Genomic DNA, 14861 nt, shown 5'->3' with positions numbered 1-14861 from the left:
GCTTTATAAATAAACTTGCCTTGCTTTGCCTTACAACTTAACCTATTTGGATTGATCATCTTAACAAATATGGGAAGGCTCTCCATAAAGCTAGAGCAGCTGGTTAGTCATGACTGATTAGTCATCTTTAATAGAAATAAAATAAGAAGAAATATGAACAATGCCAGGCTGACAGTGGGCCAAAGCTCTATTGAGCCTTCTATTTCTATACCGCTCAGTAGTATTGACTTAATGAGATTTCTTCATGATAAAATGATAACCCTTAGAAACACAAATTAACCACCTACTGCCCTTAATTGGTAAAGAGTTATCTTCAAATCTGATGTATCTAGACTGCGTTTCTCCCATATGCCTTCCCCAACTAACTTTTAAGATGTATTTATCTGAACGGTCTCAGTTTGTATATGTCAACGATGAATCCTCAATGCAAATCAAAGTGAATCATGGTGTGCCACAAGGTTCTGTACTTGGACACCTTTTGATCACCTGATGCATCCTTTGGTCAGTGTATGTTTTGGTCATTGGATTTTATTTTCACAAAAGGATATTGAAAAACAAAAAACGACTGAATATTTAATTTTCGTTTTAAAATTGAAAAACCAAAATTGAAATACAAGGCGTTTTTCTTTATCATGGTCAAAAAGGGATTTACTAAACTTAAAAAACGGGATGATTTTCATTTTCTACTTCTCAAAACAAAAAATAAAATCACTAGAAAACAGAAACAAAAAAACTACAGTTTTTCCATATTCTGCTACCGGAAGTTACCTTACAAAATAAGAGTGCAGACGAAACTCACGGATTTCAAAACAAAAGCACTCGTATGCTAAAATCACACTTTGAATCACTACAGTATCCTGTTGAAGGAACGGTGATTATAATAAACAAGGGGAATTTAGCGATCACAATGAAAACGGCCAAGACACACATTGAGCCCAGAAAATGAATGTTATTACGGGCTGTAAATATAATAAGCCTATGTCTAAAATGGACAACATTGTTAGGAGATTTAAACTATACAGCGATTCTGCACTGCAGTCAACTCAGCTGCCTCTCGAGTTTGTTTTTTCAAATCAGCTGCTCTTCATTTTCTTCCTGCTATATTTGACGAGTGATACAAATATTTTTTACCACAAGTTCTTAAGAAAACTTACACTGTTGGACTTGGTACTAGTTTGACTTCTACCAGAAATAAAATGAAGTACTTTTACTGTGTACTTTGTGAGTAATCCTCTGTCAAAGTCCCCTCCATAGCAGGCTACATAATGCATGTTTTTCTGCTATCTTTGATGAATGATAAAAATACAATTTTACCATTAGTTCTTAATGAAATTGACACTGTTTGACTTTGTATTAGTTAGCCTACTACTTTGAAGTACTTTTACTGTGTATGTTTTGAGAAATACTCTGTCAAGGTCACCTACTGATAACAAAATCAGTAAGTGAGTTTGATGAGGGAATTCTTTTTTGTTGCCATTAGTTCTTCGTGAGATTGATCCTGTTGGACTCAGTACTAGTGAAACTACCCCCACAAGTACTATGAAGTACTTACTGTGTACTTTTCCAATAATCCTCTGTCATTGTCCCCTCCTGAGAACAATAATGCATGTTTCTCTGCTATTTTGAATAAGCGTTAAAACACCTTTCTTCATGAGACTTATATTGTTGGACAGAGTATTTTAAGAGTATGGTAGACTTGATATCAGCAATACTTCCAGTCAGTACTCCGGCTGCAGCATTTTACATCTTGGAAAGTCTTTAGACTGGCCTGGATAGCTGGTCTATCCTTCAGCAAAGTGACACACTCTGTCACTCTTGTTGGCCTCTTATGATGCTGCTGTCTTTTAATATAAATGATTATTTCTCTGCTCCTAGTTCATTCCTCGCAGATTCTTCCATCAGTCCCAGTCATTGCATGTCAGTTAATAGAGCTTCGAAAAAAGGGGCCAATTCAACAAAATGTTTTTTTGTGAGTGAAGGCCAGAGCTAAACTAGAGAATGCAATTCCTGAAGAAATTGCTAATGGGAATGCTTTATGCTGAAAATCTGACGCTAAACTGCCATGCTGAAATGTAATGTGTCAACACGTTCTCACTCCCAACCCGTCACATGTTGACGGTCGGTCAGGGCCCCTCCCCGTCACCGTATTACGCACAGGGTACCCCTTGAGAGTCAGTTTTCAACGGGCAGGGCGTCCTATTGACTTGCATAGAGCTCCCTGAACGTTGGTAATAGACGAGTTGGGATCGCGGCGAAATGCTCTCCGCAGATCCATTCTCACAGCGTTTATCAACCTTTTTCTTACTCAATATCAAGCCACACTTATTGTTTTTACTTCTTTATTTTAATTGAATAATGTAGGACTTTTGTTGCCGTCAGTTATGGGGAGAGTAGGGGCTCAGAATACTGAAATCTGTATTGTTTCATCGTTTTTTCCTTCTAATTTTGTATTCTTTTCTAAACCACACACTGTTATTTACTCAACAATAACACATAATTATCCTTATGTTTATTTATTTGTTTGATTAATAAACACAAATTGGAGCCAAAACCTGTGAAGTTTTGGGCCGTTTGGAGCATTTTCACTGAAGTTATGAGAAAACCATGTTTCATGGGGAGCCTTGTGTTACCATGGCAACGGCATTTGAAGAAATCTCAAAACTCTCACGTAGATGTCGTCACAGCTGGACTGTTAGCACACATGTGAAGTTTGAGCACTTTTTGAACATTTTCATAGGAGTTAATGTAAAGCGACATCGTCTTTTATGGCCATGGAAACGGCATATGATGACACCCCATAATTGACGTAGAGCTGTTGAGGGCAGGACCATTAACCATTATCTGAAGTCTGCTGCTCTAATTATGTCAATTGGAGTGATGACATCATGGTGTTCCATGACACAGGTGTTTATATTTGAGCAAACGAGGTGTCCAGAGATCAAAGGTTTCCATTGTTCTGAATGAGAGATAAACCTGTTACATGTGAACGTTTTGTTGAAGAACCGTAACAGATATCAGTGAAATTTCAAAGCGTGAAGCATCTCAAGGACCTTGAGTATCTGAAGTGTGCTTTTTGTGTACTTTCGGGTCAATAATGTGGCCTTTTTGGCAGATTAACTAAAGGTGTGCGGCTGCTGCTGTGAGGAAATATCAGCCTGAAATTACAATGGGCTTTAATGGAGACATGTTGAAAGTTTTTGTCACTTCATGCCCTCAAGAGGCATTTTGTTTAATTATTTTTGCTTAATTATTTGTCATTTTTCAAGCTACGAGATGTTTTCCTACGTTTGTCATGAAAAATGATGTCTTATGGCAGGTTTAAAAAAAAATATGAAGGCAAATTTCATGCTGTGACATCACGCACTCTAGTTCATGTTAAAATCTGAAGAAGGCCTCTGTACCAAGGTCTGAACAATGTTTAATATCTCTAAAAGTAAGAATCAGATTTAAAAGTTGTGTTACACGAATAATGTCAGAAAGATGTGTAACATTTTAAAGTTGGAATGAGGTTTCTGAGTGAAGGTATGAAGGAACAGTTAGCAGTTGAAGTCGCATGAAGATTGTTCAAGTCTGAAGATTTTCTCCATTGACTTCAATGGTTAAAAATGTGATGAATTATGGGATGTATCTCTGGAATTAAGAAAGTTATGAATGAGAAAAGTAATAGCAATCGATTCCCGACCGAGCTGAACGTTTTGATGTTTGAAGGGAGTTTCTGCGATGTGGAATGTGGGAGAAGAAGACCGGCAAAATAATGGGTGGAATAATAAGAATAAAGAATTTTGTGTGTAGAAGAACAGATAGTTGGAATGCTGTTAACAGCATTCCCACTAAATTATAGATTGTTTGATTGTGTAATTACAAGGTGAGAGAAAATAAATCCACATCCTCCTATGAAACCTATTTTATTTACTTGTCCATGTTATACTTATACTTACTTGTATTAGAACATTTGCATGTTGAACTACATGCTGATATATCTTCCCCAGCCTCAAGGAAATACATTAAAATAAATGGATTCATCATTTTTTTAAATTGATTAAAATGTATAAATTAATAATGTTGTGTGCAAACATTTCAGATTTAAATATAAAATGAAAAAAAAGTTTACTTTTGAAAAGATTTCTCACAAAAACCTTTCTAAATTATACTAAATTATTAAAAAGGTTTAGTCAATATACGTTTTTCTGCCAAAAATAGTTTAAATTGAACGTAAACTATATCAAACACCACATGCATGGCAATTAACCCAATTAACCAATTTTTGCCCGCTATTTAAATTGACTTTGATTAGTTAATAAAAATATTGATATTATATATATATATTAGGGCTCTCAAGTTAACGCGTTAATAACGCGTTAACGCAAAAAACGCACTAATTTTTTTAACGCGATTAACGCATGTGTATTTTTTGTCCTCGGCCGCCACGTAGTTTCAGAGCGCATCGAGTTTAAAATACCATCTACAAGCTGATGCTGACAGCCCCGCTCCTGCCGCCCGCTTGTGGCAGACCACACTTCCACGCTCACCGGCAGGCCCGGACTGGCCATCGGGAGGACCGGGAGGGTGTGTGTATGTGTGGGGCAGCCATAGACTGTATATATAAAGGGCGCAGCACACCTTACGTGTTGTTGTTGTTAGCGCAGCTAGCTAGCACCAGATGCTAACGGATATAAGGAGCTGTTTCAATGAAAACAGAGGAGCGACATTTCGCCGACAACTGCGCCGAGCATTTGACTTTATGCAGGTAGCCAGACAGTGGGACTTTGTACGAAAAGTCAGCACACTCAGCACGGATTGTGCGCGCAACATGATTGCAGCGTCCAGGCAGCTCCCGTTCGAGCATATGCCTTGAGCTGCACATAGCTCCAACGATCCATCACAGTGTCCACACACACACACACACACACACACACACACACACACACACACACACACACACACACACACACACACACACACACACACACACACACACACACACAGTATTGTATGAGAGAGGTTCTAGGTTGAATTGAGGCGAATATTTGTAATGTTCAGAGGTTGTTGTGTTTAATATTCATGAGAATATTTGTCATTGTTCAAATGATAATAAACAAACATATAAAGCATATTTGTCCACTCATATGTTGATAAGAGTATTCAAAACTTGAAAAATATCCCTCTAAGGTACATTTAGAACAGATAAAAAATGTGCGATTAATTTGCGATTAACTATGGACAATCATGCGATTAATCGCGATTAAATATTTTAATCGACTGACAGCCCTAATATTATTATATAGAGTCGTTATTTATTTGTTTTAAAGCTCAAAAAATAACAAAGAAGACCTTTGACCGGCACTTTTATAATTTTGTCCGGAAGATTTAAACTTTAACAGACATGTTGTCCTGCTGTGCTGTGCTGTTGAGTGTTAATTGACATAACAACCGAAACCAGCCACATCTACGTATGCGTGCCTCATAGATGTGCTCCGGTTATTATGCATGGTACCAACTGTTGTCGGCTTCGCTGGATCTGAGGTCAGAGCTTTGAAGAACAGAGCTATGGTGTTGTTTTACTTGCAAAAAGAAAACAAGTTTAACTAGTGGTTAGTGCCAGATAGTTTCCAATTAAACTATCGGTCCTACTGAGTGAAACAACAAGCAAAACGACATCAAAACATGTTTTTTGTGTTCTAATGAAAAATAGTTTTCTTTCTGAGAACCTACACTCTGTATTTGCATCAGTTTAAGTGTCTAAACAGTACAGTCCGAAATATTTGTAACACCTGTGAGGCAGAAAGAGATGGAAATTTGCTAAATGAAATACTCCTGTTGAATGTTGCAGCGACAAGAATATAAGAGTTTTGAGATAAGGAAGTCCCGCTGGTCATACTCTTTTCATTCTGAAGACATACAGTGTTAAAATATATTTTAGATAACAATAGTCAAACCAATATCAAAATCAAGTACCAAACATTTTGTAGCAAAACTCTATCTGACATATTCTTAATTTATCAGTCATTAGCCTACTTTAATGCACATTATGGTTTTAGCTCTTTTCTGGACAAATTCAACTTTAACATGCATATGTTAGGACTAATAAGTACCTGGCCTGCTTTTAACGTTTTTGTGTTTTTTGGAACCAGCTTTAATTTAGTTAGCCTTTTGTCCATTCTTTTATACCTGCCTCCTCTAATTTTATATTGCATTTGGGTCAATTTTTTTTTTAAAACTGTAAGGACCGACCAGAAATGGACCCAGCAATTTTTGATGATAAATGTTGTGATTTGTCATACACTCTTGTATGCATTTATAGACAGTGGAAGAGAGCCTCTTGTAGACAGGTCCAAGAGGCTGCTCTTTGTATGGCTCTGTGGGCTAATAAACCCTGGCTTAAGAGTTCTTTGCCTGACTGACTAAGAGATTTTGCCAACACCCCTAAATGCAAGACTGCTAGCCTATCGCCTGCCTCTCACACTCTTACGGCTCGGGATTTTGAGTCTGAAGCCTCCTCCATGAACCCTTTTAGCCTTGGTCATTCCCCCACGAATCCCTCCTCCCACCCTGCTGGACTCTTTTGGGGATGTGTCATGGTCCTTGTTTTTGTGTTTAAATTCCTATTCAATATTTAGAAAATGATTGTATGTTTGTGTCTTGTCTTACTTCCTGTCTTTGTGTAATATATAATATGTAATTGTCTGGGTTCTTTCCACCTGTGTGTGAGCTCCATGCTGCTCTTGTGTTTACCTGCCCTCTCCAGCTGTGTCTTGTTAGTGTAATCAGTCATGTCTCTATATACCTGTCTGTCTAAGTGTTCTTTTTCAGTCCGTTGTCATTGTACCGTGAACGTTCCCCCTGATCTGGTTCTTCTTGTCAAGGTTCCTGCCCATGTTTCTTGTCTGTGTTTGTTAACTGTCAATTTGCTCCTTGTTTTTTCTGGTTTGTCCCTTGTTTTTGTTTTCCTTTTTTAAGCTGGATTTTGGAACCAGCTATAATTGTATTAAAGGTCACCTATTATGCAAAATCCACTTTTTCATGTCTTTTATACATAAACATGTGTCCCCACTGTGTAAAGAAATTCTGAAGGTTTCAGGAAGAAAGATTCGCTCACTTTTTGTCCTGATCCATTTATATAAAAACCTGTCTGAAAATGAGCCACTTTAAGTCATAACAATTTTTTGGCTTGTGTAACCATTAGCCAATCACCAACTGTTACGTGCCGCAGTTGGTGCTTGTGTGTGCTTTTGTGTGTGTCTCTCTCTCTCCCTGATTGTCCCCAGGTGCAGCCTCTCCCCAGGTGCTCCCAATCCCCAATCAGGGCCTCCATATAGGACCTGAGGAAGGCTGCAGTCGCTCTCTCCTTCTCCTCTGGCTGCATGTCTCTGTCTCTGTGTGAGGCCTGTGTTTTTGTGAAGTGTTAGGAGATGTGCTCCAGTTTGTTCGTGTATGGTTTATTTTGGTTTGCTTTGCAAGTTGGCTGGTGAGCCCTTTTTCTTTATCCATTAAAACCTCACTTTGTGGCTTTATAGCTCAGTTTCCTCTCCTTTTTTCTCTCTCCCGGTTATTTCATATGTTGTTACTTCCCTCTTGTTCCCCTAGAGCACCATTGTGTTCTTTTTAACCAAATATCTCACAGAGCGGCGCCTTATTTTCATCTAAAGTAACAGACAGAGAATCAGATCTATTGAAACAGGGCTGAAACAGAGGGGATTATGGGATGCTGCAATGCATGATCTGTTTGGTATTACGAGCCAAACACTTCAGAGACATGTTTTGTATATATCTGAGACCTATCATATATTGATGAAAAACAGTATAATAGGGGACCTTTAAGCTTTCCTGCCTCACCTCCTTTTATAATGCAATAGAGTCTTGATTTCCTCACCTATGACAAAGTCCCACAAGTGGGCCTTACTCACCGGTAAGCCAGGGGAGATACTCTGGGGCCCCCAGGCAGAAGAGACCAGTAAATACTGAAAACGGGTCCCACAGACCCAAACAGCACACAAAAGTTAAAGTGCTAAATATATACACTGCAAAAAAAAAAAAAAGAGGAGTAAAAGTAGCTCACGACTTGATTTATTTTTTGAAGGTAGCCCTCATCCTAAAAAAGGTTGGTGACCCCTGATGTAGCCTAATGCTTAGTGTACTCTGGTTAATTCTACTTACTCTACTCAGGAATGCATATTTTGATCATTTGTGAACAGTTCTAGGCCCCAGGCCTTCTCAAAATGAACAGATAATAAAATATATGCACATGGTTCTATTGCCAGTTATCAGCACCTCATCACAACCCTGGGTGTGCATTAAAATGTAAGGATTTTATATATATAAGTACTTTTACTTTCGTATTCTGAGGCCGTTATAACCTTACAGGGAGAACTTCTTCCTTCACTTCTGTAAAAACCTGGTCGTGTAGAAAACAAGCTGACATTACCTTGGTCAAATGTTTTACCCTGAGGCTTAACTGTACGCTTACAAACTGTACATCAGTGAGCAGACACGCCTTAAAGAAAAATGCAATCATGTGACAGGTACAGTTGTGATAACAGGCGGTGGGGGCTTGATAAAGGTGTGTCTCTGATAGAAGAGATTTAAGGCTCGTGGCTTCGTCCTCAGTGGGTTTCCCGTGCACAAAAAAGGAAGCTGCTGTCGGCTCAACTTGGCTGCAGTCATGGCTCGCCTCTCCTTCTCAGAAGTGGGCCTGCTGCTCCTGTTAGTGCTGGCTTTGGTGAGTATTCAATCTACTCTATTAAGTGACTGTAACATTGACACACTGGGGCATGCTGCAGGGCATAATGCAACCTGTCATTGCAGGACAGGGGTTTATTTTTTAAGTGGTCTAATTTGCAATTATTTAAAATGCAATTACTAATGATTCCAAAGCACACCTAGAAAAATATGATTCATGCTTACACTGTTGTTATTATTACTATATTAAGCAGCATGCTCATGTACAGTATGCCAGGTTTTGACAGACATGCATTGATCATGATTTGACAGACAATAGTAAACATAAAAAGGAATGGTTTTTTTTACCCTATTTTGGCATTTCATAATATGTGTGATGTCATGAAGATGTTAAGTACATGGTGTTCCCAGCCCTCCATATAGTTGTGTCTAACACAATGTACACAAATGAATCAAAGAAAGCAAACTAAAACATTTTTTTGTGTAGATAGAAATAAGAAAATGTGTTGGCTTCAGTTCATGGGTGTTTCTAGGGGTAACACTGACCTTGGACCCCTCCTAAAGTACACAACCGGAAAAAATCTGCCCCTTCCTTCAGACTTCCTTACAGAGCCCTTCCTCCAACACACACAAACGCGCACATGACAATGAGGGCACGAGATATGTTTGTGCACAGATGGAAGGCTGACAGGCAGGTAGGCCATCCAGTTATTTTAGCCGGGCTGGCTCAGATGATTGGTCGTGCTTTTAACAGCGCCACGGCTTCCACAGATGAAATATGTATTTATTGTCAAAGCATTTAATGTATTCATTGCTATCGGGATGTTAAGAGCATTCCATGGAATATAACAAAAAGTGTTTCTGAAGTGAATTACCTACCCTACCTTTAAGTTATAAGTTAGCAAAATCAACCAAATGTAGGGGGGGTAAGGGGAAATAGAAAGAGGATATTTCAAACGTGTTATACAAATAAGTTATTGGGCTTTTTCATCAACTAAGATTTGTTGTCAACTTTAATTTACTGAATTTATTTGACAATTGGGCATATTAACACTGACATAACAACAACAATGAATAATGTGTAATATATTTTTTTATATAAATATTTAAGAAGTACAATATAAGAGAAGCAGAAGTTTCAGGTGTGGGCCTTAATTCATTATACTTTTAGAATTTGCTGGACGTGGGCTGCAGTTGTCCTCCGGGCCATAGTTTGGACACCCCTACCTTATAATGTTGAAATCTTGAACACTGTCTTCGTCTCTGTTTACCCGCATTTAATGTGCCACTGTCATAAATAAATGACCCCACCACTGCCCCCCTTCCCCAGTAAAATTGGTCCACTGCTTCAGTTGTGTTACGTATGCTTTGAATACCATTTGAATGAAAGCACTGTTCGTCAGTGCAAGTATCATCAGTATTACCTTAATGTCCATGTTTTGTTTAAAGTTGAATTCATTCTAACTTTGATGGATGTCTTTGTCACTTTGTCTTGTAACATGATGTCACTTGTTCGTTACTGCTTGAGCACTGTTTTTTGGCCCACTAAATCAGAAGTTGATTTGTATGTTGTTTGTCAGGAAATATGTTTGACATAACATGAGAGCTCCAATAACCCACACAAACACTCACAACCACACACACACACACACACACACACACACACACTTTATTTATCTATAGGGTGCCATTTGTACATAAAACAAACACATGAACATACATCGAAGGGCACAGCACAGTAAAAGATGGAAGAAAGAATTATATATATTCGATTAAGAATAAGAGGATGCTTAGGTAAAGGGAGTCCATGGGAGCTTTGAACACAACTTAAAATAACTTGAAATCTGGTGCTTTCTTTGTGGTCTTGGTCTGTACACATGCCGCTGCACAATCTCTAAATGATTTATAGCTTTCTTCTTGAGTAAAAAAAAAATGTTATGAACATTGCACTAAATGTTATGAACATTGCACTAAATCAGCCTGCTAGTAACAAAGACAGGTATAGTTCTCTCAGTATCTCTTTCAGAGATAATTGGTTGAACTGTAGCAAATACAATTTCTACGCTGGTATAAATGTGGCATTCATTTTGTGTTGATTCAAAATTCTGATCTGGATCTAGAGGCATGCTTAGACATTTTGTTTGGGGCTTGGCCACGGACTTTTGGTTATTCAACTCGTCTCTGTTTCTCTCAAAAATGTGTAACCTTTCTCTGAATTACAGCATATGTTTGTATTTGCTTAATGTGCATTGAACCAGTTTATCGATAGGATTGATGTCATTTGGTCTTAGGGTGGTGAACAGTTGTGTATTTTCAGCATAGCTATAGAAATAATTGTGTGTTCTCTGATGATATTTTCCAGTGCGACATATAGAAAGTGAACTGAGCACAGGTGCCACTGCCTCAAAACCATAATCATAGCTTATGCTTTTCCTGATTTCCTTTTTCCCACACATTCATGCTGTGGCTGATCAAATGTATCTGTGCTGTAGTCATTGAAGCTCTTCACATCACCTTTATTCTTAATAATTAGCTCCCAATAGTGGTTCATGTTTAAATTCAAGCTTCTTAAATGTAGTTGGTGCTATAGGGTTGAAATATATATATATATTTTAGCAGCTTTTTATTGGAGCTCTTGTCTTAATTCTAAAGAGGAAGGAAAGATCACTCATAAGACTAAAGTCTTTGGAAAAATGAAGGGATTGAGATCATATTGCCCTTGTTTCACACCTTGTTTTTGCTGTGTGAAGAGTTTGACAATGTTATTTCATATTTGCATATTGGCAGAAAATTAAACATTCAAAAGCAAATTAAATTGTTATGTGTGGTGCTTTCAGGTGCTCAGTGCCGAATCAGGACCGAGAAGGCAAAAGACCTTGAGGAGGAAGAAGAGGGAGTGGATCCTTCCTCCTGCCAAGCTCATGGAAAACACTGACTACCGACACAAGGAATTCATTGCCAAGGTTTGATCCAAATATTATTTCCCACAATTTACATACACAGTCATTATAATGTGTCACTGGCAAAGTGCCCAGTTGGATGAGCTTCAATGTTCCAAATAAAAATAAAAAAACTGGTTTCTGTCACGCCTTTGCCTGCAGTGAGCCAACCTGTTTCAACTGGTTTGAGTCCTCAGCTGTGCTGCTGAGTGATTTGGCCCTGGGCTGCAGTACAGGCTAAAGAGGTGTTGTTTTAACAGAACGTTCCCAAGAAAATGCTGAGATAAGAAATAGGGTAGGGAACATAGTGTACCAGTAACATCTGAGTGTATGTATTATTAGAGAAGCCACGCCTGCATTGGTCATTTATGAGTACAAATATGAGTGTACCCCAAGCAAACCTGTTATTAACGTTTATTTGTGCAGAGTGATAAATATGTATTGCTATAAATTAGCGCTTGGCAACGATTACCATTTTTAATCGTGATTAATTGCATGTTTTTCTTCGATAAATGCGCAAAATTCAATAATGAATTCAAAACCAGTGTATTGCGCACTTTTATTTTAAAAGCACTGCTATAACAAAAGTGCAATAACATTTGGTTTGCAAACACTTTAAACAAATAATATGCTTTTTAACAGCAGTATTCCCTTTACACAGTAGCAGTTAAAATATTTATTGTAAATCTCAACTTCAACATTAATTAATGTAATCAAATATAAATATAAAACCAAAGCTATGTGCCACTGCAAGGGCATTAACATTTTATCTAGTTAAAGAAAAACAAGTTGCCCTCAGAGTCCAGTGAGAAGTAAATTTAACTTTGCAGTGGTTACAAATAACTCTGGTTCTATCAACTCCGCCGTCTGGAAGAGATTTAAAATGTCCATGTTTCTGTCCTGCCACTTCTCTTCTGTTTCGATTCATGTGAGCGCTGCAGCAGTCTTAGGCCCACCCCAAATGCTCTCATTGGTTGAGACGCGTAATGACGCCCATCCTAAGCCAATACTGATCAACATCCCACCCCTCCTGTCTGTATGTGTATTCAGAGCCAGTGAGCAACAGACTTTTAAAATAATAATATTAATTAAAAAACTTTAATGATCAGCCCTAATTAATTAATTTGTTAACTGTCAAAAACCAAAGTGGCTTAGGTTGAACGTCCTGCAACACTAATAGTGGACTGAAGTTCAAGGTTTTGTTACAGTTTCAATCAACTCACTTTGTATTTTAGATTACATTACACTGGATATGGATGTTATCGTCCTGAATAAAATATTGCAAGATTCTTAATGGAACTCTGGATTTAAAGCTTGGGTAGCCTTTGCAGACCATTTACATTCACAAAAACCTATATAAGTTAACACACTACAGGAGAGGGAAACCTGAATAGCAAGTCCATGATTCCTCTGTCTGTGTTTTGTGTCTGTGTCAGATTCGCTCTGATAAAGATTTAGGTGAGCTGGTGGATTATTATCTCACTGGAGAAGGAGCTGACAAGGAACCCTTCAATCTCTTTGTAGTGGACCGAAAGACGGGGTTTGTACGCATCACTGAATTACTGGACCGGGAGAAACGCCAATTCTACAATGTAAGTCTTTCTTTAAAGTTGTACTGTCCTGAAACCTGATGAAGACTGGTGGGAGAATAAAGCTCACGTTCCTTCAGTCATACTGTAGAGCTTTACTGAATGTCACTAGCCTACCCTTGTGCATATATTGTTTTGGACTTTTGTTTCAGATCAGATCAAAAGAGGTTTATTGTCATTATACTTGATATACTATAGATGAGATTTGGTAGGCTTCTCTCTATGCATTTAAAAATAAAAACTAATAAATGTAAGCAGTGATTAAAAACCGTTATAGCAGCAAAGAGAATACAAATAAAGAAGGCACTAGTAACGCCCAAATATTTCAGATGATTGTCAACGTTTTGTGCAAGCAGATTTGTAATATTAACGAAGCTTCAAATAAATGTAGTAATTAACCTGTATGTATGTTTAAACAAGGAAGTTACCTGGCATAAATTCCCACAGACCTTAAGAAACGCATTTGTGACAACCAAGCGTCATAGGGACGAAATATGCTTCCGCATAACAGTTTAGTTTAATAAGTATGTATATTAAGAGACCAGGCTTGGCACATGCACAAAACAGCAGCGATAAGAAAGTGCAGATGTGACAGCTGTGACATCCACAGTCAGGCAATGGATGAAAGTCAATTTACTTTCTTCTAAACAAACCTGCTCAAAAATGCTGCGAGAAGACGCAGGATGCTCCGGAAGAAATCTAGTGAAGCAACATTGAATTGAGGTTTGGGTGTCTGTATTCTATCTTCAAAGATCAATAGTAAAGTGTTTCTTCATGTAACTCATGCAGCTAACAGGGATCGCAAGGTTCAAAGACGGGAAGAAAGCAGAGGATGATGTCCCACTGGCAGTCACGGTTCTGGACCAGAATGACAACACTCCTTATTTTGAGCTGCAAATCGGCAACATCACAGAGGAAAGCAAACCAGGTAGTGTCACATTTTTGAACACATATCAGCCTGCTGCTGTGAGAGAATGATGGAAACAGTCAGAACTCAGAAATATGTTAAATCAGTAAAGCAACATTACAAATAATAAAAGTCCTTTATTTAAAACTTATTTAAAATAATAAAGGAGGACAATATAAATGCACTAAAAGTGCTAAAAGTAAAAGTACTTATTTTTCACAATAGCCCATACCTACAGTAACAAAGCTCAAAACTCAACGGAAACGGGGAAACTAAAAAGTGATGCACGCTAGTGATGGGAATTCCGGCTCTTCTTGGTGAGCCGGATCATTTGGCTCGGCTCACCAAGAAGAGCCGGCTCTTTCGGCTCCCAAACGGCTCTTCAGTTTACTACATATTATACCTTTTATAATTCAATCAAATGTAGCCCTGTTTTGACTCATGATTTATATGTGTACACATATCACTTAAATTATTCAATACATCCTTTGTACTGAAGTATTCAAAAGTAAAAATTACATGTTTAATATCAATTATTTGCTGTGGCCAGTTTTCATTGCATTTACAGACCCTTGTATCTCTCTGATACCACCCAATGAATGCACTGACTTGCTTGAACCACGCTACACAAAGCAGATAGCAACACCTATAAAAAAACCCGAGGTGACAGGGCTTTCAGTGTTGCAGCTCCTAGACTGTGGAACAGCCTCCCAGTATATATCCGGACTGCTGAGTCTATTGAACTTTTTA

At 38.1% G+C, this 14861-nt stretch overlaps 1 protein-coding gene across 1 annotated transcript in view; it reads left to right on the top strand.

The window, feature by feature from the left end:
- The first annotated feature begins 8596 nt into the window (after positions 1-8596).
- Positions 8597-14861, top strand: part of LOC117490942 — a 28839-nt gene continuing 22574 nt past the window's right edge. Inside the window, exons 1-4 of the mRNA XM_034140727.1 lie at positions 8597-8716; positions 11514-11639; positions 13052-13207; positions 13994-14132. Of these exons, the coding sequence (XP_033996618.1) occupies positions 8660-8716; positions 11514-11639; positions 13052-13207; positions 13994-14132 (478 nt within the window). The 5' untranslated portion in view covers positions 8597-8659. The remainder of the gene's footprint in view (positions 8717-11513; positions 11640-13051; positions 13208-13993; positions 14133-14861) is intronic.

Source organism: Trematomus bernacchii, unplaced genomic scaffold, assembly GCF_902827165.1.
Source record: "Trematomus bernacchii unplaced genomic scaffold, fTreBer1.1, whole genome shotgun sequence".
Lineage (NCBI taxonomy): Eukaryota > Metazoa > Chordata > Actinopteri > Perciformes > Nototheniidae > Trematomus > Trematomus bernacchii.
This window is presented reverse-complemented; position numbering and strand designations above follow the sequence as displayed.